Here is a 24,244-nt window from a genome sequence, read left to right on the forward strand (position 1 = left end):
TGGCTGGAGAATGCATATTCTATTCTGTTCTCTTTGCGTTCTTAAACTGTGCACCCATCACCGTGGTTTCATATATTCTTAGATGTTAAGTCAGAAGGAATCATTAGATCATCTAGTCTGACCTCCTGTATAGCCCAGGCCATAACCTTACACCCAGCTGTCCTTGTACTGAGCCCAAGGGTGTATGTTTGGCTAACACAGACTTTCCAGAAAGGCATCCAGTCTTGATTTGAAGACATCAGGAGACGGAGAATCCACCACTTCCCTTTGCAGTTTGTTCCCCAGTGGTTCATCACCCAAATTTGTGCCTTATTTCTCATTTGTATTTGCATGGATTCAGTTGCCAGCCACTGGCTTTTGTTGTCTCTTTTCCACTAAATTGAAGAGCCCTTTAATACCCAGTGTTTTCTCCCCGTGAAGGTACTCATACGCTGTAATCAAGTTGCCTCTCAAGCTTCTTTTTGATAAAATAAACAGATTGAGAGCTTTAAGCATCTCACTATAAGGCGTTTCCTCCAGCCCTCAAATTATTTGTGCGGCTCTTTTCTGCACCCTCTCCAATTTGTCAATATTCTTTTTAAAATGTGGACACCAGAACTGTAATCAGTATTATAATTATTTGTATTATCGTATTGCCTGGTAGATGCTGTACAAACACAGAACAAAAAGACAGGCCCTGCCCCAATGGGCTTACAATCTAAATAACAAGACAAGAGACAGCAGATGGATACAGAAACAAACGGGGGAGTACAAAGAAACAAGGAGACAATATTGGTCAGCAAGCATGACAGCCAGTGGTCTCAGCACACCAGCAGCCTAATCATTAAGTTTTTTGTATTCTACTATCAATTTCACCAAAGAGGCAAAATAACCTGCCTCCTCACTACTCCCCTCTTTATGCACCCAAGAATCACATTGGCTTTTTTTGCCACAGCCTCACCCTGGGAGCTCTCGTTCAGTTGTTTGACCACAATGACCCCTAAATCCTTTCTAATATCTGGGTGCCTTCCATCAGTGCAGCGACACAACCAGCATCCACGGTGTCTAGCCTTTCCTCCTCTCTCCAAGAGGAAAGGGGTGTGGATTATTAAAAAACTGCTTTAATAATTGTTTTTATTGGGCTGTCCACAGCTGCAATGGAGGGGCATTTACCCTATCGAAGACAGAGTCGTCTCTGGAGCTGTAGAACCCAGCAGAACTTCTATAGGCTGATGGAGCCATCAGGCCTTACTGTAGTAAACCAGCTATTTCTAATCTAATTTTGCTCTTCTCTTTGGAGTGATGTGCTTTAGCTCTGCTCCAGGTACAGAGTGCTCCACATTACCATTATAATCACCTCTCCCCCTCCCTTCCCGCAAATGTTAGAGTTTAAGGTTAGATTTTCAAAGGAGCCAAAGGGCTTTGAATTTCAACGGCAATGAACTGCCCTAGACTTGCCTAAAATATTTAGCTGGATGAAACTAGTTTTCATACCGCTTATAAAATGGTTTGTATAATTACAGCTAAATGGGACAAAGCAGAACAACAATGGGGAAATACATTGTGTAAACATTGAGTGAAGCACACACAAGGAAAGAGCTTGACGCCCATTTCTAACAGGACACATTCTTTTCCTTGCCCCATAAGGTTTCAAAGGGTCGGAGACCATGTGGTTTCAACTGAATACCTTGCTAATCTTTTTAATTCCCTTCCTAGAGGCCACCTATCTGCTGCCAATTATTTGGGAGTTGCATAGTATATTTTGAGGATGGAGCTGTTACAAGTTCCATGCACTTTTAATCTTTTCACATCATTAATTCTGCAAGCTACGGAGGAAATATCTAATATCACAATTCCTCCAAAACACTGACCACTGACCAATGCCCCTCCCCACTAAATGTGAAGCTTCCCAAATTTCTCTCCTCCACTAAAGCTTGGCAGCTAAAAGGAGTACTCTGGGTTCCCATGGAACATGTTAAAGGAATGAATAACATGGCAAGTATCTGGCAAATATAATTCTCTTATCGTTTATCTGCCAAGCGAGTGGCCTTGCACTTGCAAGGGAAAAAGTGATGATCAGCAAAATGCCACATCACCTTTAACATGTGCTGACATTCGCCAGGGCTGAAGAAAAACACCACAATTGGACTGTGTGGTAGGTCTCCTCTTGGCGCAATGCAACCTCAAATATTACACAAACAATGGGATTAGCAAATCTTTAACTAGGCACGCCTAGTATTTTGCTCTAAAAATTGCAAGCTATTTCCATTAAAATCAGTCTGACCTCTGAATTAACATTAATTGGTTAGTAAAAATGGTGTTCTTGCACAGCAATAGTTTGTGCAACCAGCACTTCAAACATCACAATCGTGGGAAGGTCTCTATGACTATGGGATCATATTTTCATGAGGATTAATTACTCCTGAACAATTTCTTTTCTGTGTCAGGCACATAAATCTTTTCCTACCACACACATTCCTCTCCAATAGTAGGCAGATGTGATGATAAGGGGAAATTGTCTATGTACAGCTTATGAATTCTGTTTGAGACTGAGGGGCTGGTTATGAGTATCTGAGCCAGACTGCAGCCTCCATTTTGAATGTGCAGTTTGTTTACTTTCTCTGTTGTCCTTTTACCTCCATGTTGAACTGGAAGTCCAAGGGGTAGTAAAACAATAACAAAGGCTTGTTAGCTTAAGTGCTCTCCCATTGAAATGGAATCACTCCAGACAGCAGGCTGGCTCCTATCCAGAAGGATCAGTTTACCCAGGTGGGTTAGTAACTAAGTAATAGATTAGCTGGTAGAGGATTCTGATCACTTGATGGGGCTGATCAGAGAGTCACTTGACAATGGGGTGCTGGGACCCCATTCGAAAATATTTCTGGCTGTGATGATCCCCCTCCATCCTATGCCACCCTTACTTCTGCATTGCTGCTGGGGGTGGCGTGGCCTTCAGAGCTGGGCACCTGGCCAGCAGCTGCCACTCTTGCAACCCCTTCCACAATAGTCTTGAGACTCCCTTTTGGGTCAGGACCCCCAGTCTGAGAAATATTGGACTACAGGTTATAAAAGAGAGGGTCTCTCAGCAGCCATTTGAGAGAGAGGGGGATTGATTGGTTGATTGATTTATTCCATATTCTGGAAGAGAAGCCATGTGCAGAAGGGATGAGGAAGGATCCTGACTTCCTGAGAGGATTCTGGCCTACTCCCAAAGAACTCTCCTGAGTGGTGAGGAAACTGAGGCAAGGAAATTTGTTTTGGTGTGTTTATTATTTTGCATATATCTATATATTTTTTGTGCTACCAGGGTAAAAAGCAATTGCGTTCTAGAATCCTGGGCAAAGTCCGCCAGTCAGCTTTCACGGTCACATAGCCCTGAAGAGGTAAACTCTAAACCAGAAGTCTCACGCTGTCGGTGGGATTCTGGGGAACGCGCAAGAGCTGCTAAGGAGGCTTGAGGGAGATGGCACTAGAGTATTGGACCGTGGGTTTCCCACTGCGAAGAGGGGTATTAGACGTGAGGTCTGCTCCTGGATTGTGTGCCTAGAGGCCCAAACCCAGGGACAGCACCTGAACTCTGCCCAGCCCCAGCAAGCTGACACATGCAATTCAGCAGTCTGGTGAGTGTCCAACAGGGGGCACTTGATCTGATCTCCTTCCATCTATTTTTATCTTTAACAAACATTCCCTGAGGACAGTGCAAAGAGAGTATGATGCTCCATAAATATTTAATTTCTCTCTATGTCCCTTCAAGTATGGCAGGATAGTGATGGATCGCTGAATCTTTTTTCACCAAGGTATTTTTGAAGGTTCAGAATGGAATCAATATTGCCAACCCCAAATGTTCAAAAATCATGAGTCTGCCCCTCCCACGCCCACAATCATGAGATTTTAAAAATATTTTCTTTTCCTTTGCCTTCTGGTTTGTGAGATTTTAGGCACCCTTAGGTCACATTTTCAAGCTTTTTATCTGTAACCACGAGGGCTAGAAACTCAAGAACAATAATGATATCTGAGATTCTCACATACTCACAGGATTCCAGGAACTGGGTCTTTATATAAAACATCCAATATTGCAAGACTTGCAATAAAATTGCGATAGCTGGCACCATTGGAATGATCTTCAAGGACAACTACTATGCTGAGACTTTCAGAGGATTTTAAGGGATTTAGGTACTCAAATCCCACTGAAATTAAATGAGAGTTAGACACTTAGTTTACTGGGGCTGCTTTGAAAATCTCATCATTAATGTTTACTGCTCCTTCCTAGCAATACGTCTGCGGCTTTGTTTAATCAGGTCCATCCCAAGCCTGGTCACAATTCTGAGCGTGTTTTCAACACAAATTAGTTTATTTGTGTTTGTCAGAATTTCTGAGGAAAAAATCTCCATTGCCTGACCCGCTCTATTCTGCTAACCTTGTGAGAGCCCCAGGTGAGATATGGCTGCAAGCATCCATGACTTGCTTTATTGTCTGCAGATGCAGGATGCCTCTAAGAAAAGCAGCTGCCAAATGAGCAGTGTAAGGATTTTGAGGATCTGATCTATTATATTTCAGCACTCTTAAGTTTATGACAACAACCAAGAACAGGCAGGGAGAGAGCACCTGCAGCAGCTTCTAGTTAGAAGAGAGTCCTCAGGTCGGTCCAGCTGGCATGTTACCAGCTCTCATACGGCCATTCCGGACCCCCACCTCCCCACTTATGGCTCCCAGTCTGAGGAAGGGTTGGGAACACAGAGTCACATTAGGACTGAGTGTTTTCCAGCAGGGGAAAGGCAAGGTGAGTTAGGACAGCTCCTTCCAGGAATCTCACTCTACCTACTATTTGTTCCTCTTTGGCATGCTCTCCTGAAGTCCATCTGAAACCCTAGGAAAATGTTCAGTGCCTAAGAGGTTGACCACCCAGAGTTTATCTACCTTTTTCGTAAAGCAAAGCTGTAGTATATACTATGTGGGATTGTGGTTTAACCTGGCTGGGGAGGCTTGAATAGATGGATGCCAGCATCCAAATTGCCTACCTCCATCCAATGGATATGCTGAGAAGATTGTTTTTCCCCCCTTCCAGTAAAATGCAGTTTATTGCTTGACCTTCTAGTTTTGGACTCCAATATATTCCCATTCCTCTAGGGCACATTAAAGTGTGTATTTATTGGGACTATCTGCTCATGTAACTCTCTTTATGTAAAGGTGCCTTTCCAGTTTGCATGAGTAATTTTCATCTTTGCTGGTTGTTAAAAGTTACTTTTTGGGAGACTGTTTTTGTGTTTCTCAGCCCTCCTTCCAAAGAGCAGAAGACAGGCTTAAAGGAATTCAGGCACCTTAGGACAGAAATGTAGGTATGAGTAGCAAAAAATAAAAAAAATAAAGGGGGTTTACAAACACTTATATTAAACACATTTTTCATTTAAAAATATTTTTAAAAATGGGCTGTTTTGGAGTTGCAGCTGAAACACTGCAGGACTGGTTTAGTGCATGAGAACTGGGCAATTATACTGATTGCAAATCGACAAGGCTGGTTTCAGGTGCACATTTTTAAAGTCCATGCTCAGGGCTCTGTATGAACTTCTGCACATGTGCAAAACACCCGATGTGAACACACATCTAGGCTGTGTGGGTGGGCAAAGCTGTGTGAATTCACAACTTGGGTACAAATCAAATGCAGAAAATAAGTATATGAGCACTTCTGAACATAGCTACAAGAAACAGCTGTACAGACCAGAGCTTGTGCACCACTGGGCAAGTCTGGTTAAGTGCTGGCAATCCCAAAGCATGGTCATGTAAGAGATCAGAAGGTAGAAGTGATCTGAGTGCTCATAGAACAAGCCCAAGTGTGTCTATTTCCAGAGCGTGCTGCAAACCCCAGCTATTTGGCGAAGCCTTCTCACAACGGCAGGAGCTCACGGACTACGGGAATGGCATAGGGCTTAAAACAATTCCAAGTTTAAGCAGCAAACTCACGGATGGCAGGAGCAGAGGCTACTAAGGACTAAACCCTTCATTCTGTGCTCACCAGCTACAGATTTTGGTGAGGAGCGCTCTGCAAACTTTGCCATCAGTATGACTTTTATTTCTCAGCCTAAAGCAGATCATACATGCCAAGTCCCCTCCTATCCATCCATTCATTCCTTGAATGCTTATAGAGACCTCATTGTTATAGTATGCAAACACAGAAGAGGATGAGGTTCTCTCTCTCTCTTCCCCCAACGCCATCAAGAAGCAGGCTTATGATTTGTTCAGTTTTTTTATGAATCAGTGAGATTGAGGGTGCTAAAGCCTGGGCAAAGAGACAGGTTTTGTATTTGGCTCTTTAAGTGCAGCAAGTCCAGTGGTCACTCTTCTCTGTTCTGGGAGCGAGTTCCATGTTCCTGGTCCAGCTCCTGTCTCCCATGGTCACAAGCCTCCTCCTATTGGTTGAGTGAACCACTGTTCTGGTGGAATGCAGCTGTTGCGGGAGGTCCTGCTTGCAGGGGATGAGACTGTCTCTCCGGTAACCAGGACTGATGCCATGCACATCTAGTTAGTTTATACCACATTACACAAATGCCTGGCAGTTATAAGAGTTGAATGGGTCTATGTTTTTCCCAGAGTTCTGTTCACTCATGCTAAGCTACATCCCACAATCCCTTGCAGTAGTACAATTCAGCATATGGCATAAGCAGATAGGAAACATGTCAAAATCAAGATTCATTCATTCTATGTTTTAGTACAAGTTAGGGAGGTAGTTTCATGGGCTAGTGCCTGGAATGCTCGTATCCAAAACAATGACAAGGAAGGGAGCACACCTTTTGTGTAAGGTAAATTTAACAACACTGCACAAGATGGCTTCCTCGAAACTGGTATCGTACTGAGCTTTCTTCCCGGACTATGCTAGTATTGACTTTAAGCAATAAATCTGACTACTTGCTACTTTTCCTAGATAAAGAGAATTGCAATAGTCCAGCCTAGAGGTTACAAATGTGTGCATCACTATGGCCAGGTCTCCAAGCAACGGGATTGGATCCAAACTTCTAGCGTGTTTTTCCTCACCTTAACTAACTGGGTGTTCAAGCACAGAATCTACGAGGACCTCACACTAGTCTACAGAATTACGTGGGTGATGGCTTCAGAGGAGGTTACGCAAGAACCTCCAGCCTGAAAGAAAATGTGCCAAAATGATAGGTGTCAAGAGGACAAGGTGTTGGGAGGATAATGTGTGTGTGTTTGGGGGTGTGTGCAGGTGTTGGTTCACTTCTTGTGGGAATCACAGAAGAAACAAATCTCTAGAAGGGACCTGAATGCAGAGAATGCATCCATTTCTATCCTCCATCACTCCTAAAAGCTCTGAAGCTGGTGTTTTCCTGCCATTGCTCCAAAAATGGCACTGAGGCCTAGGAACAGGAAGCTCTATAACCTGTTCAATCTGTCTGGTTTTAGACAGGCCATAATAAAAGCTAGATAATAATAGCGCTCATGCATCTGCATTTGACCAAAGGACCATAGGGTCTCAGCACCATTCCTGGAGTTTGTTCTGCCATTTCTACAATAGAAAACACAAGTCTGCAAGCGACTGACCATGTGATCTTATTGTTGTTATCCTTGTCCTTCCTCACTCCTTACTCTTACACATAGCATCATGTCTAAAATTAAATTGCAAGCCCTTTGAGGTAGGGACTGTGTCCTGGTCTTTACTGGCCCTATATAAATAACAAGCTATGGTCCAAATTCTGGTTTCATGACTTGCATTAAGCAGTATATCTTCTTCCACACCTAGCCCCACTGAAATAATAGATTCTGAGCCCAGAAGGGACCATTATGATCATCTAGTCTGACCTCTTGCATGACACAGACCAAAGAACCTCAGCCAGTAATTTCTGCATCCATAGACATGTTGAGCGAGCTGCTACTCAGGGTGAGGAAGGGTATAAGAATCTGGCTCCTATTCCATAGTTCCATGTTTTTCTAAGCAAAGGCAACAGTGCAAGTCTGTTTTAACAATTAAACCCCCAAAACTTCAGGAAGTTGTTCTGCTTCTAAGGAGACAGATATTAGGTGGGCCTCTGTAAGGATGTGTGTTTTGTCTCTCATTGTGTTATTTTCCACTGCTGTGATCAACAAAGCTTCACGGATGCTTTGGACAAAGCTAACAAGAAGGACACAGAAAACAAGATCTTTACGGATGCACTCTCTTCTCTCTCTGAAGATAGGGATGCATCTCTCTCTTGGAATGTGCTCACAAGAAGACGTGTGAATCCCTGAAGCAGCAGGCAGATGTTTTGCTGATGAAGTTGCTTTCAGTTCCTCTAGCAGAGAACTTTCTTTGTAATTTCCTAAACAATTTGACCATGCAGCCTGGTTCTTTTATCCACATTTGCATGTATCTCATCAACTTCTTCCAGCCTCATTATAGGTCACACGATCATGGGGAAAAAATTCTATGAGGCAATGCTCTGAGAAGCACCTGACTGGATAATGTAAGTCAAACCTTAAAGGGCCGAGTCCATGGGCTCTGTGTGATGCATTTGCTGCTCAAGGTTGACAAGGCATTTCTCTTCACTGTGAGCAGAAAGCATAAACTATTTCCCCAGAGGCAGGAACAAATGTTATTCAAGTTCCTTGGTGGCAAGATTCCTACAGAGGTGGTTTCCAATTCCTCCTTGAATATAACACTTCATAATAGCTCTCCAAGCCTATTATGGAAGAGAACTGCTTTACGCATTGAATCCCCAGGCAAAGGAAGAGGTCTTTTCTCCCTTGCCCTCAACATTCCTCATCATATACTTGCCAGTTTCATAATGGGAAGGCCACCTTCCAACCGCCAGCCTTGTCTGTGCCTCACAAGCGATTGGCATGTAGGCTGAAAATCCACAGATTCCTGGGCTGCAGGCACTTGGCTAGAAGTTGGCCACCGAAGAAGAGATGAACAAGATTTCCCCACCCAAAGCTCCACCCAGCACTTTGCAGGGGCTGCCAGGTACCAGATCAACAGAATCCACTGGGAAAGATAAAGGCAGCAGCCCGAGAGTCTGCATTTCCCTTGCTTATGAAAGGGAGCTACCCACCAGGCTCTAGCAGCATTGTGGTGGCTTGCCAGGCTATCCCACAGGAATGACAGAAGGTGCTGTGGGTAGAGGAAGGGCTGGGTCCAGCTGGTATGTTCTGAGAGAGAAAAAGGCAAGTCACTTCCCCCCGGTCCCTTGCAAGTCCTGGATTCCTGCTCAGGGGAGTCCAGCTGAAGAGTTGTCCATCCCCTGAGGCAAGAGTACAGGGATCAGAAAAAAATACCTTGTGCAAGCTGGAAACAGAGCAGCAGCCAGAAGCTCCAAAAGAGCAGGCACCAGCAGAATGGATCAAATAGAGAGTTTGTGGGGGGAAAGGTGTTCATGCCCAGCCCTTTTACCAGGGTTCAGAGTCTAGGCCAAGCTTTGCTGTTGTGGATCCACTAGCTCCCTCCCGACCTGCAACTGGACCAGTAGCCCTTTGGCTGGTAGCTCAAGGGCATGTGGAGCTCCTGCCTGAGCAGGGCCACACACTAGGATTTGGCTACGGCATACAAGAGTACATCTACACTTCAATTAAACAGTTGTGGCTGGGCTGGGCAGCTGACTCGGGCTTGCAGGGCTCAGGCTGCAGGGATCTTTACTTGCGGTGGAGGTGTTTGGGCTCGGGCTGGTGCCTGGGCTCTGGGACCCTCCCTCCCCCACCCAAGTTTTGTTTTTCCATTGTTCTCACAGCTTTACGTGCTTCTGGCCCAGGGGAGGAAACAATGGGGGCTGCAGGGAGAGAGCTGACAGCCTGGACAGTACGGGGGACAGGTGACAGTGCTATTATTTGTCAACAGAGGTTGGAATGTTTGTTTGCCCATTTACATCAGACAGACATTGGGTTTAAAGAAGAAAAGTCCCTTTCATTTTTATAGCATCTGTCTAGCTAAGAGACTTCCCGTAAGAACTGACAGAGTAGAAAGCAACCTGCAATATTAAAATAAAAGCGGGCGCTAGGGTTTTTATAGCACCGAAACCCACACTCAAGGTGGAGTTTTACATCTTTGCGGTGATTCACCTGCCCTGATGGCATTATTTATCCAGCATTGACAGCTGCGAAAAGTGCTTTACAGACGTGGGAACAACGGGAAAATTTGTTCATACCTGTAAGTTTGTCTTCTCACAACAAGGAAGCCATCAGTCTGGGTTACAGACTATTGGGTGAGCCACGCTCACAGGGACTCCTGGATGCAGCTCTGTGGCTGGAAGTTTTGGTGCCCAACCGCTCCTCCAGAAGAGCCCAGGAACTACACCATGAGCCCAGTATTCTGCCTCTGTCTGTGAGATGCAGCAAATTGTGCTTTATCTGCAGTTTGCCTTCACTTATTCCGGAATATATATTCCATTCCAATACAGGGCAAGAGTCAGACTGGGCCCATGTCAATGTGAATCCTGGGGCTGGGCCCTAGAGGCATAAAATCTTCTGAAGAGTAAGATCAGGTTATGAAAGGGATAATGCAGCTAAAATGAGGTACAGAACTTTCTGGGGATTGGGAGTGGCCAGGGGATGCAATAGTGCTAGCATGGAGCCCTGAACACAAACCAACCCTGCCTCACGGCAGAAAACACCAAAGCCACCTGCCCTCCCTCAAGACATGTCCTTCACCTAGAAAAGCTACAGTAAATCAGGTTTAGCTGTAAATGCACAATGCCAGAAAGCCCCAGTGAAGGATAAAACTGTTGCATTCCAAATCAGTCAAGGTCATGTACAAAGTGTGAAAGCCCATTACCACAGGGACAGTACAGCAGCAGTGGCTGAAGTTCAGTCCTTAATCAGTAATAGGACGTCGTGTGAGTGGAGCCAGGAGTACAGTATCAGTACTGCTCCAAAGCAAGTCACTATGATCATGTGATGAGTCCAGCTCTTTCACTTCGCCTTCTCACTCAGAAAGGTCACTGGGAGGAGCACAGGGGCATTCCCGTTTAGGATTCCATGGCTGATCTGTCTTGCTGTCTGTTTTGAGAGCCGTGCTGCAGCTTGGTAGTTTAGAAAGGGCTGCTCTGTGCATATTTAAAGCCATTTCACTCCAATTTGAGGTGGACATGGAGGAAATTCAAGCCCCGAGCACCATGGAGGTACAGATGGGGGATATACAGCTAGCTAGCTCTCTGTGAAACTTGCACAGCAAAAACTGAAACTAAGCCAATCTGGCCTTGGTTTGAGGAGTTATTACCAACCCCCAAATGGGGCTGGGTTCACAAAGCAGGATCCATTTATAGCTGTGGCCGAGCATCACGTTGATATTTTCAGATCAATAAACTATATTAAATGTAAAGTCCAAATAAATAACACAGGGGATACTGTACTGATTATTTAGCATCATAAAAGCGGCCACTGGATTTCCAGTCTGATGCATTAGAGAGCTGCTGAAACCAGAGGAACTTGTTGCAGAACATATGCCCAGCTTCCTGCAGGCACTTGGGACCTTGTCTGTAGCTCTGTTCAAGGGTAAACTACTGGGCAGAGCTCAGGGGGAAAAAAATCTGTTTCAAACCAAAATTAAAAGAACTACTTAGAGCTACTTTCCCTCTCTTTCCATTCAAATTCCCCAGCACTTGGTCTCTGATTGTCTCCTGCACCCTGTCAAATGGAACAGGCTCATAAAAGAGACAGCTTCTGTTTTCACAACTACCCTGGTAATCAGCTGTGATGGGAAAGGAAAAGGGAGAGAAGTTATGACAGCTTAACGAGGCTTTGGTGACACAATCTGCTGGAGTGTGGAAGTGCCTCTCCCAGGGCCTATACTTTGTTTGCTCAACATCTGTCAGCAAGCGAGCAAGGCTGGCTTTCACAAGGGAGGCTGGCGCTTTGGGATGGCCCATCCATCAGCACTTCTAGCCATTTGGAATCACGGTAACAGTGTTACTTTACAATGGGACTACGGAAGAGATGATGGGAGGTGGAAGTGGAGTCAGAAAGAAGGAATTCAGGAGAAAGGGAGGAGGAAAACACTTGACAATCTTTTTAAAATTCCCCAGCTCAATTCCAGATCTTGGTTAGTTTTTTTTAAAGGGAGTTTGCCAATTAAAGCACATTATTAGTGTATAGACTGAGTCTCATCACACTGCAAGGGCATCTAACTCTCCACAGCACAAAGAAAATATACCCTGGCACATCAGCACCCCACACGGGTCTTTGGATTTCAAACACAGTTTTCTCTGATATGTGGAGATTACGGGATAGTCATTCTGATAGGATCCCTGGACTCAGCAAGTGAGTTTTTATTCCAGCCTTGAAAATTTACCAATCCAGGTGTGAAATCTACTCACTCTCCTTTTGCTCCAGTGACTGAAGATAATCTCGATATGCATATGTTACTTGCCCATCGCAAAAAAACAAAACAGAAAAAAACCATCCCGCCCCAATTACTTGCTGTGGGCAAGGAGCATTTTGCAAGGCTGCTTAATCCTAAATCCATGGCCTGAGCTAAGTGGGCCAAATTCTGGCTTCTACTGGGGATAATGAGAGCTGCAAATACAAGAATTTGGCCCTTAAAAAATGGGAAGTCCTTTCTTGCTTTCTAGGTGAAAGAGTAATGAATGGAGGTTTAGACACTGGGAAAATGCAGATATTTCTTCCAGCTGTTTTGAGAAGGGCCTCCATTAATAATTTGGTCTAAAAATGCCCATACATCTCATTTTATTGGCAAATACATTCGTGCTAACTGTGGAGTTACTGCTATACCCGTCCATTATTCAGCGGCTATTATGAAGCCGTGAGCCTTTGCCTCTGAGTGGAGATGCCTCCAGCCATAGCAATTGGAATCACATCTGTTTGATTTTATTCATACATTAGAACAATGAATCGTCACTCTTTCCTCCTTCCTGTGTTCTGACACATTCCACTTCCTTTACACATGTCGCTGAAGCAGTAGTTACTAGCTGGGACAGGAGGTGCTCTGGCAAAAGAGCTGACCACTGATTTACATGATAATTTAAAGGACCCTTATAAACTAGATTAAACTTTTTACATGACTAGCATGTCTCCATTTTGGAGAATTCAAGAACTGTTCTTGCAAAGCCTCTCAATATGAACCAAATTAACCTGGTTAATTAATCATTAGGGACTCAAAAAATCCCCCCAAAATAATTAGACAAGCTCTCCCCTCAGATTGTGGGTTTATTCTCAGATGATTCTCGGATGATTCTGAGAAGTGCTATTCTCATGAATAACAAAAGCCAGAGCCCAGAGTCCAGATTTCAGGGATCAGAGGTTTTCAAATTCAAAGGTCTCTTCACAAGTACCACTGAGATTAGCTACAATATGACAGCACTTTCATGCACTTTCATTACCCTGAACTGTTCAGGTGGTAATCCAAGACCAAATGAATGCACTGCATTCAAGCCTGCTGAATCCAGTTCAGCCTAGAGTTACCTCCTTTCCCAACACCAGGGTCTTTGCAATAAAGAATAACTATTAAAATGAGCACTAGAAGAAGTAGTTATACAATTCTATAATGCCTTGCACCCATGGTCTCAAGATATCTAATATATATGAATGGATTTGTCCTCATAATACACCTGAAAAGTAGGTATACCATTCTGGAGATAACCTCTCTGGGTCTCAGGCTGTCTAAGTGATTTGTCCTGCATTGTTGAGAACAGAAGCCAAGGCTCTTAACCCCAGTACCTTGCTCCAATCACTAGATCACACTGCCTCGGCATGTCATTCCACATGAGAGGAGAGCTGCGTTCCATGGCTGAGTTCCCTCTGCGTTCTCCTCTGGGATTAGCCCATCTAACCCAGCCATAAGGAAACAATAGGCATTCTTTTCCCAACAGCTAGCACAAAGAAGCATGCTGCCTGGGAGCATATTCCCATGGGTCAGGGTGGCAGGCCAGGGCTGGCTAGCTACGTATGTTTTGCCCTGTTCCCAAAATACATCTCGCAGTGGTGGCGGGGTTCATATCCTGCATGTTGAGCAATCTCTGCCATAGACATCACAAACAAAGACCAGAGCCAGACTAGTGATGGGAGGGAGCCATTATCTAGGTCCTTCTACTACTCATCACCATAGAAACCAAGTGCCTCAAGCTGTTGTCCCAGGACCCTGCTGAGCTCTGAATTCTCTCTCCCTGGTCCTCTTGTTGCCAGAGGAGAAGAGGAAAGTTTAGGAGACATCCTTTCTCCACTGTGTTCATTAGAGGCTGGAGTTAAAATAGAAGAGCGGGCCAACAAAAAACCAACAGTAAACACTCACACTACAATTCCCTTCACCTCTCAGTTGCTTTCAGTCTCCTGTGATTCCATAGACGTGTTTCTCTACTGCCAGAGTCTTCCAGATTAGACAAGACATGAATTCCTAATGTCAACACAAGCCACAAAAGATCCAACCTTTCTTTTAAATAATCAGGCCTTCATCCATTATAAAGAAGAAGAAGAAAAAGCTCAAGTTTTCCCACTCTCTTTTTAGGTTCTCTTTTAAGCATTTCTAATGCACCCCTCACTGAAGTGATAATGTTCATCACTAGGTAGCATATTTTTTATCCACAGATCTCAGGGGCTTACAAAGCTATGTAATAATTATTAGCCCATGTTGCAGATGGGGAATCTGCAGCCCAGAAGAGGTGAAGGGCCTGGCCTAAGGTCACACAGTGAGTCAGTAGCAGAACTGGGAATGGGAACCTTGGGTGAAGTCCTGGCTCCACTGAAGTAAATAACAAAACTCCCATTAAATCAACGGGGCCAGGATTTCACCCCAATTCTCTCAGTCTGGTACCCAATTCCACTGGACCAAGGGCCAGTCACAAAAACGGAGGATTGCACTGACAGTGTCTCTAAAGCAGTCAGCTCCTCCAGGACCTACAGCTGCTAAAGGCACTGACCAGTCCTCACCATTTCCCTCCTTACTGCTCCTCCCAACTCATTTGGGCATGGGGGAAGAGCGCTGGTCATTTTTTTGAGTAGGTGTTGCCCTTAGAACCCTCCAGAACTAAGACATAACCCTACAGTTCACAGCAGTGCACGCAGAAACAGCCCGCTGAGACAGAGGGAAGGGGGAGACCTAATTCATGTAACTGACGTGATACCTTTAAATGCAAAGAACTGAAACAACAACAGTGTGGAGGGAAGACAAGCAAACATGAAGCACCTCATAAATCAGGTGGGTAGGAGTGCGCTGTAGCACTCTGCAGTCCCTGATTAACGTCATCTGTTACTTTAGCAGAGGCAGAAAATGATGCTCAAGAGGTTAGGGCTTTTCCAGTCTGTTTTAAATTGCTGTTTTCTCTCTCTTCCTTCCAGTATCCCCTTCAGTGAGTCGAGGGGATTGTCATGTATTTTCACCTTCCCCACTTGGGCACAAGAATGCACTGCAAAGCACATAACCAATAGCCATGAGCAATGGTTCTCAGCTTTTTCCATAGCATAACCCTGTGTTACAACAGAATACTATTCGGGATTGCCATCCCCTCCCTCCCAACTAGCCATAAAGAAAGGTGGGGTGGTTGTGATTGACCTTGAATCTACTGGAAGGATGAGAGTCCAGCAGAGATCAGCCCAATCTGCAAAATCTGAATCCAAATTCCCCAAAGCTCAGGGCAAGCAGATAGGAGATTTTGGAGTGCCAGCTGTAAAGCTCCAATCTGGACCTGAACTGCAGAGGTATTTTTGGTCTGGTGTGCAGGTTCGGGCCCATATCTATAGATTTAGGGTCCAGTCCCACAGTCCTTACTCTTGTGAGCAGTCCCAGTGATTGCAGGGGGAAATGAGTGAGAGCTACAGGACTGGGCTTCATGCCTATGTATCAGACTCATTCAATGGAGAGGGCTTACCTCCATTTTGAATGATGGTCCATGGGTTGGGGTATAAACAGAGAAACCCACACTCCCCCAGTTCACAGTGGATCTCCCACTGATGCTAATGGAAGATTTGGGTGAAGAACAAGATAAGGGGCGAATATGGCCGGTATATAGTGTAGGCCTTGCTGTAGCACTAGGCATAACTAACAGTGTGAACCAAAGGCTGTGAACCAGAGTAGGCCTGGCCTTGGCAAAACAACACCACACTCGGTATTAGCTAACACCAAGTAAGCACATTCCTGACTGGAGAGGATGGTACAAAACCACACAGATCTCTCAAGTAACTTGGTAAACGCATTCCAGTGAGATGGTACAAGAACACACCGACCCCTCGTCAGATCAGGCTGGGATGACAGGATAATGTCTCCAGGCCCAGAGCTAGCACACTAATCACTGGACCATCTTTCCTCCTGGTTAGTGTGACTCTTCTCTTTTCATTTCTCTGTTCTTCTTTCCCTTCCAATTCCACATTCTTTAGCCAGGGAATTCACTCCTAACACCTTCCCTGTTCCACAGCTAAAATAAACAGTATGATAGTTGATGCTTATATTTATAGTGTCTTCAGGGTTAACACTGTTGTGGTTACTGGCAGGCAGGGAAGCTCACACCTCTCAGAGTAAGTCATTTACAGGCTGCTTGCAGATTCAGGCAGACAGCCCCACATTGAATTACACCCTGTTTACTTTTAGAAGGTTTACTTCACAACCATGACAGCTAGACCCTTAACAAAAAAAACCCAACAAAAAACAAAAAGGATGCTGAGATTGTGAATTTGCTATGTAGCTCACGTAAATACACCATGGAGGCCGGATACAGCCCACAGGGCCCATTTGACACCTTTAGCTTAATGTATGGACAGGAAATGGTTATAAATAGTCAGTCCCCTCTCAACTCTCTAAAGACATAAATAATTTTGACATGGAACGTTCGAGCACTCAGTCAGGGTCATTTCCAGACCACCCACGGGGTTTGCATTAATGGATTTTCTTTGCTTATCTATCAATTAAACTAGTGTTTACTTTGAGTGTTTTAACATCTTTTAAATGGAAGCAGCTAAGAGGAGACTCACACAAAGCCCCACTTACTTGTTAGTGACTGCTTGCATAAACTCATCAATCAGTTCATCGTATTGTTTCCCACGGACCCGCTTGTGTTTCAGTCCAATATAGAGTGGATCATTCAGGAGAGCCTAAGACACAAAGCAATCTGTTTATGGCACCTGCTTCTCTGCCGAACAGAGATTTACATACAAAATGTACGAGTCTCACATTTATGTCCGCTTCAATCATTATCGCTAAGCAACAAAACATGGCGGGCTGTCCAGTTCCTGGGCATGATGCAAACACAAATCCCTTCCTGAACACCAGCTTTAGTTCATGATAAATAAACCCACACCAAGGAGCGTCTCATTGTGGAAATACAATCATAGGAATTGAGTGCTTGCTGGACAGCCCTGGGAAGCAGAGTCCTCTCTCCACAGGACCAGGAGAGCTCATGCAGGGACAGTACTTCCTTATGCCACCTTCCTGAAGTTTTTCACTCTTGCCCTGTAAGGCCTAGCTTGTAGGTAGTTCAGTGTCCATTGCTCATTCAGTTCCTGGGTTCTTACCCGAGACTGCCCATGTGGGGTTCACTAGGGACAGTCATGATTTTTGCAACATGGACTCCTCTCCATTAGGAACTAATGAGGCCATCAATCCATTTCATCTAAGCCACCAGATGCTAACAAGCTTTCTATTGTATTAACCTGAGCTGGATTTGAACCAGTGATCTCCTGAACCATCTAGTCCTCAACTTCACCTGTATGTGTTTGCTCGTCTCCTTGAGTTTGCTGCCATTTTCTAACTTCAGACTCAGATTTCTATTTCTAAAAGCCTTTTGCAGATATTGGACACAACTCCATACATTCAAAAAACTGTTTTTCCAATCAACCCCACAACTGCTGAACAGGGACCTGCATCCTATCTAAGGCTGATAAGAAGCTGTTGCCTCCAAAAGTGGTGATTCAGCATGGAAAGAAATAACATCCGGGAGAATGTGACAGAAATAGCAGTAGCAGGAGACAGATGGGCCACCTAGCAGGATGTTTTGAAGGTCTCAGTGAGTCATCAGAAAGAGATCCCACTTCCGCCCTGGCCTCAGGAACCGAATCATGGCTGTCAGAGGGGCGCATCCTACCAAAGCCCTATTGTCCTGTAGCTTTGCAAACCTTAACTGTTGGCAGGTATGCTAAAACGAAATCTGTTTCCAGAGCCACAGAAACCCAGCTGTTTTTCCTTTAGCGGGGAATACGAAAGGGGTTTTCCATTGATTTTGCTTAGGTCTGCTCTTCTATGCCATGGTTCTTGAAAGAGGACACACACGTTCCCATTACTATATAGCACTTGAATATATTTTTAAGTGGTCAATGGCATGTTGCTGGTTCTTTAAAGTGAGCTACCTGGGCGATTCCAAGTTCTGAAAGCCACAGGCTGAGTTGCCCAAGCAGTACATGGAAGTATTCTGTAACACACTGACCACGTCTCCCAGTAGTTGTGGGAAACTTCTGATTTATCCTGCATAAAAACAACAAAAACCATCTATTTATGCCAAATTCAAAAACTCAGCTACATTACCTAGAATCATACACGTCAGCCCCGGGTGCGCATCAGCATAGGCTGTGGAGCTGGCATTGGGAGGCAGACCTGAGCCATGGCCCGACCATGTTTAGCCAGGCCAAACCTGAATGTGCAGGACCCCGTGGGCCAGACTGCAATGCCACTCACTCCAATTTGGCCCGGCCACCACCACAAATCTCCCTGAAATTAATTTGAAAAGTTTGATCTGTATGCGCTGCAGTACCAGCAAGATGGCAGGGAAGTGCTTCTAAATGCATCATTGTGCACTAAACACAGAAAGAGGCAAGTCGTTTAAAATGTTAATTTATTAATTTTTTCATGTAAGTGGGATAGCCTTGTGGTTTGAGCATAGACCTGAAAGCCAGGAACTCCTGAGTACCAGTGTGGAGAACATGGGGAAGAGCTGCGTTACTTTTATGACAAGCATTTGTGATTCAGTTTCCCTCTCACTTTTGTATTGTTACCCCCTAGGTTGGAAGGGGTGAATGTCTTTCCTGGGGCAGGGGATAAGTAACGAAGGGACGGTGTGCGAGTCACATAAGGGTTGGGATGAATGGTCTAGCCAGAACTGGCAACATGAGACTGGAGCTACCTTGGAGATACAATGGAGACTGACAACCTGACTTTTAACGAATGCCAACCAAATGGGCTTTTTGGAGCAGGATGGGTAAATTACCTGTCTGATGACACTTAGTCCCATTCCACTGCTGGCACGGGGAAGTCACTTAGGTCACGTCTACACTACCCGCCGGATCGGCGGGTAGTGATCGATTTATCGGGGACCGATTTATCGAGGCTAGTGTAGATGCGATAAATCGATCCCCGATCGCTCTGCCGTCGACTTCGGAACTCCACAATGGCGAGAGGTGGAAGCGGAGTCGACGGGGGAGCGGCGGCTGTCGATCCTGCGCCATGAGGACACGAAGTAAGTGATTCTAAGTCTATTCTCGTAGCTGAAGTTGCGTATCTTAGATCGACCCCCCCCCCAGTGTAGATCAGGCCTAAGACCCGAATTTTCCATAATGGCCTCTAATTTGGCTTCCTCAGTTTTGGGGCGGCCCAACCTGAAACACTGGGCCCCACATCTAAAGAGGTGTTGAGAACCCACAACTCCAAATGAAGCCCATGAGTCCAGAGCACGTCTACAAAAATCAGGTGGCTGATTAAGGTGCCTAAGCTTCGATTGAGGTGACGGCCTTTCAGGTTTGAAAGTTTTATCTCACCAGTTTTGCCGTGCCAGCTGAGAATCATATATTCAGATGGCTTATGGTCAAATGAGAAGCAAGTACATTTTAAAATAATTTCTTGCCTATTCGACAAGCATTGGCCATAGCAAATATCTATAGGAATTTATTTTAAAAACATCCTCACAGATGTCTCTTCTGGCATCAGTAAAGTGTTGCATTTCAGCCCTTCTGAGCCAGAGTCATAAGGCAGAAAACTGTGAACAGATGGAGTCCTCCTGTCCTGTTATCGTGTGCAGTAAAGTGTGCAATCTGACAAAACACTGCCATTAATTAAGCCCAAACCACCCAGTGGGGATTCTCCGTTTGCTGAAATATAATCGCTTCCAAACACACCCAGGGATGTGTCAGTTTCCTTATGCTTTTCACAGGAAAAGTCAGTCTGTATCTGCATGGCTGAAATCTTTTAACTCACCTTATCATGCTGAAAGATGGAGCTGACCCTTCAACTCCTGCTGGCCCAGTTCCAGCTTCGCCTTCCCATCAGTGGAACATGAGGACAGCCAGTGTTTATCTGATCTCATACTATGAGCAAGAGTGCAAGCTGGCAACTTCCGTGCACTGTTGGGTTAGCTGTCTTCTTATCTTAGGTGTCTCTGACTCTAGCTCCGAATTCAGGGACTGATTCTCCGAGTTAAGAACCCAGCTTTAAATAAAACAGCTTTTCGTTTTTAAAATGCACAGAATAAGCAGGTAATCTTACCTCGTTGTCTGTGCCAACATCAAGCAGGACAGGCAGACACTGTTGCGGGTTCACTCCACCACAGGCTGTGTACAAGGCAAGTTTCCCTACTGGGATGCCCATGCCATAACTTCCTAGATCTCCTAGGCCTAAAATTCGCTCTCCATCTGTCACCACGATGGCCTGCAGATAATGAAGAGCGTCCATTATACAGCGTTGCCAATGCTTTATTTAACACTGTTTGCAGTACCAGCTCCCTAGATTTTTATAACAGTGCAGTTTTGTAGCCACAGTATGGGATGGAAGTTTGTTCCCTTCGTAGGTTACTGTACTACTAGTTATCACAAAGGTGCAAGTCAGCCATGGGGAGAGGGCTAGGAGGGCAGCAAAGCACGGTGGAGAACATCAGTGAAGGACTCTGAGCCCTGGTCTGCCCTGCAAACGTATGTTGGTATGACTATGTCACTCAGCGGTATGGAGAATCCACACGCCTGAGTGATTCAGTTATGCAGTGTCAACGGGCGGTGGCGTACTGTGCTGACAGGAGAAGCTCTCTCTTTGGCATAGGTCGTGTCTTCACTAAGTGCTACAGTGGCCCACCTGCACTGGTGCAGCACTGTAAGTGTAGACACGCCCTTAGGTCAGCATTTCTCAAATGGGGGTCCACGAGGGTACTCCAGGGGAGTCCACCAGCCGCACTGATCAACTCCTTCCCCTCCCTCCCTCAACTCCTCCCCCTCCCTCCCAGCACCTCCTGCATGCCGGGGAACAGTTGTTCAGTGGGGTGCAGGAGGTGCTCTGAGAGAGAGGGAGGAGCGGGGATGGGGTGCGCTTGGGGAAGGGAGCAGAATCATGTCTGAGGCCGCTGGCCCCACTGATCAACTCCTCCCCCTCCCTCCCAATGCCTCCTGTCCGTAGCAGAACAGCTGTTCAGCAGCGTGCAGGAGGCGCTGAGAGGGAGGGGGAGGAGCAGGGATGGGACATGCTCAGGGGAGGGGGTGGAAAAAGGTGGGGAAGAGGAGGGGCAGGGATGGAGTGGGGGCAGGAAGAGGTGGGTGGGGGTGAGGCCTTGGGGGAAGGGGTGGAGTGGGGGCAGGGCCTGAAGCTGAGCAGGGGGCTTGGGAGTTCATGAAAAATTTTAAAGCAAAATGGGGGTCCTTGGGTTGCTAAAGTTTGAGAACTGCTGCCTTAGGTAGTTAGTAACTCTTGGAGTGAGGAATCTCCCTCCCTGCTCCCCCCCCGCCTTTATCTATTTTATGCACCTATCAGGTCCTTCACTAGCAGTCTTTGAAATGAGCCAATTTTGAAGACATGGGAAGAGAGAGACTGGATTAAAATGATTTAAACTTGTTTAATTAAAAAGCAGTGTAATTTAGCTCTTCCGATCGCCTCTCTTTGCAGATGTCATTTTCTGCATCAGCCAGTGCTATAAGATCTCAGTTGTAACCCTATACCAGGTATATTGATCACTATTCCCTTCACAAACTGACCCAGGCATTAGCCTCTTCGCTAATGGTGACAGCGAAGTTCATAGAGAGACTACTTGGCATTCATGTAGTGCCTTTCAGCCAAGGATCTCAGAGCACTTTGTATGTATTCAGAAATTAAGCCTCACAGGCCTGTGACCTGACACCTTGGTCAGTATTATTGTTGCTGTTTTCCAGATGGGGAAACTGAGGTAAAGAGAAAGGCATAAGTGATGTGCCTTAAGTCATGGCAAGCTTGTAATGGATACCTGGTTTCCTGACTCCCATTCCTGTGCTGTAACCCCAAGACTATTCTCCCCATCACGTTTTTCTTCTCTCCACTCTTAGGCTAGCTTGACCTAGCTATGTTGCTCAGAGGTGTAAAAAATTCACAGCCCTGAGAGATGTAGTGAAGCTGACCTAGGCCCTAGTATAAATGCCAGTAGGTCGACAGAAGAATTGTTCTATTGACCTAATGCTGTCTCCTGAGGGGGTGGAGTAACTGCTGTGATGGAAAAACCCCTTTCATCGCTGTAGCAAGTGTCTACACTATGGTGCGAGAGAGGCACAGGTGCAGTGCCGTGGTTGTACCACTGTAGCATCTGTAGTATCGACGTAGCCTTACTTTAGGCTTTTCTCTCATCCATGCATTGGCATCTACACTAGCCGTGAGCCTGAGTTAACGAATTGTCAGGTAACACTGGTACCTGACATGTGTGTAGGTGGTTAGTGGGGACAGTCCCCATTTGCCCTTTTCAGCACTACGATGGCAAGCAAATACTTAGGTTGATCCCTGGGGGAATGTCCTACTGCACTTACACGTTTATTTGACTGGTGGTTTTGTTTGTTTCTTTGTGACAACCAGGAGAAAAAAAGCATGGCCAAGATTTTCAAAGTTAGAAGCTTGAAGTTAAGCAATTTAATCACCAGCCTGAGGTTAAGAGTGTCAAGGACCCAATCACAGCTCTCACTGAGGTTAATTAGGCTCCTATTTTTGCCAGTCTTATTGTGTATGTGTGTGTGGGTGGCGGCAAAAACTAGTAAGAACAGGACAAAATGGCAATTCTGCCTTAATGCAGGAGGAAAGTGGTTAACACAATGCCAAGACCATCCAAAACTGGCCAGGAGCTTCAGGGAACAGAGCATTCAGATTCAGATCATGTGGATTATTTGATTGAGGGTGACTTAAATGCACAATCTGGCTTGAATATCAAAGGAGAAGTCCATGGCGAAATTATATTTATTTACTGATTCACTGAGTTAATGCCAAAAGGGAACCCACATGCACTTTTAGGAGAAATAAGAGAATGGAGGATTATAAAATATCTCAACAGATCGCCTTTCTTTGGTGGGGGATAATAAAGATGGGTTTATTGGCTAGGGCTATTTGCTAGGGCAAACTGGCTTTGTGAACTCAGGGAAAGAATAAACCACATGATCAGCTCTTTTAGTTCAGGAGAAAAAATGATTTTCAAATGTTCTCTTTCAGCATATTTCTGATGATTAAAGGGAGATACCATTGGAGGATTTAAACTTGTGCTAAATGGCTTTAATTCCATTGCTGATAAACGGTCAGACACTGTTATTCAATGCACACAATATACATCTCCCAAGGATCTTGCAGTTCTTTTCTCCCTCGAGTTAACCCGCAATTTTAAACTGGAAAAAACAGAATGGCACCGAACTGGCTCATGAAAAATCATGAGACGGGGGAAAGAAAAAGATGGCTTGTTTGGCACAATGCATCCATGCATATATTTGTGTTTTGTCTCCCTGCCAAAATCTGTCGTACATTTTGTGTAATGTTGGGTGTTCTAAAGATATCACGAGGTGTATGCAGTGGTTGCTCTTGTGACATTCCCTGAGTAGATGCCAGCTAGGGTTGCCAACTCTTTAATTGCACCAAACCAAACACTCCTGCCCCACCACCTGCCCCGCCCCTTCCCCCAGGCCCTGCCCCTCTTCACGCCATCCCCCTTCCCTCTGTCGCTCGCTCTCCCCCACCCTCACTCACTTTCACCAGGCTGGGGCAGGGGGTTGGGGTACAGAAAGGGGGTGAGGGTTCTGGCTGGAGGTGCGGGATCTGGGGTGGGGCTGGGGATGAAGGGTTTGGGGTGCGGGAGAGGGCTCTGGGCTGGGGCAAAGTGGTGGGTATGGGTTGTGGGCTTGGGGTGCATGCGGGCTCCAGGTGGGGCTAGGAATGAGTCGTTCAGGGTGCAGAAGAGGGCTCTGGACTGGGGCAGGGGGTTAGGGTGCGGGGGGGGGGGGCGTGAGGACTCTGGCTGGGGGTGCAGGCTCTGGGGTTGAGCCGGGGATGTGGGGTTTGGAGTGCAGGAGGGGGTTCAGGCTCCGGCTGGGGGTGTGGGCTCTGGGGTGGGGCTGGGGATCAGGAGTTTGGGGTGCAGGAGGGGGCTGGGGTAGGGTGTTCGGGTGT

At 45.7% G+C, this 24,244-nt stretch overlaps 1 protein-coding gene across 2 annotated transcripts in view; it reads right to left on the reverse strand.

Annotated features, from left to right (window-relative positions):
* Positions 1-24,244, reverse strand: part of ME3 (malic enzyme 3) — a 182,645-nt gene that overhangs the window by 31,991 nt on the left and 126,410 nt on the right. For both annotated transcript variants that reach the window (XM_037889417.2, XM_037889425.2), the window contains exons 5-6: positions 20,366-20,527; positions 16,886-16,989 (exon numbers count right to left, since the gene is read on the reverse strand). In XM_037889417.2, the coding sequence (XP_037745345.1) occupies positions 16,886-16,989; positions 20,366-20,527 (266 nt within the window). The remainder of the gene's footprint in view (positions 1-16,885; positions 16,990-20,365; positions 20,528-24,244) is intronic.

This window comes from Chelonia mydas, chromosome 1 (genome assembly GCF_015237465.2).
Source record: "Chelonia mydas isolate rCheMyd1 chromosome 1, rCheMyd1.pri.v2, whole genome shotgun sequence".
Lineage (NCBI taxonomy): Eukaryota > Metazoa > Chordata > Testudines > Cheloniidae > Chelonia > Chelonia mydas.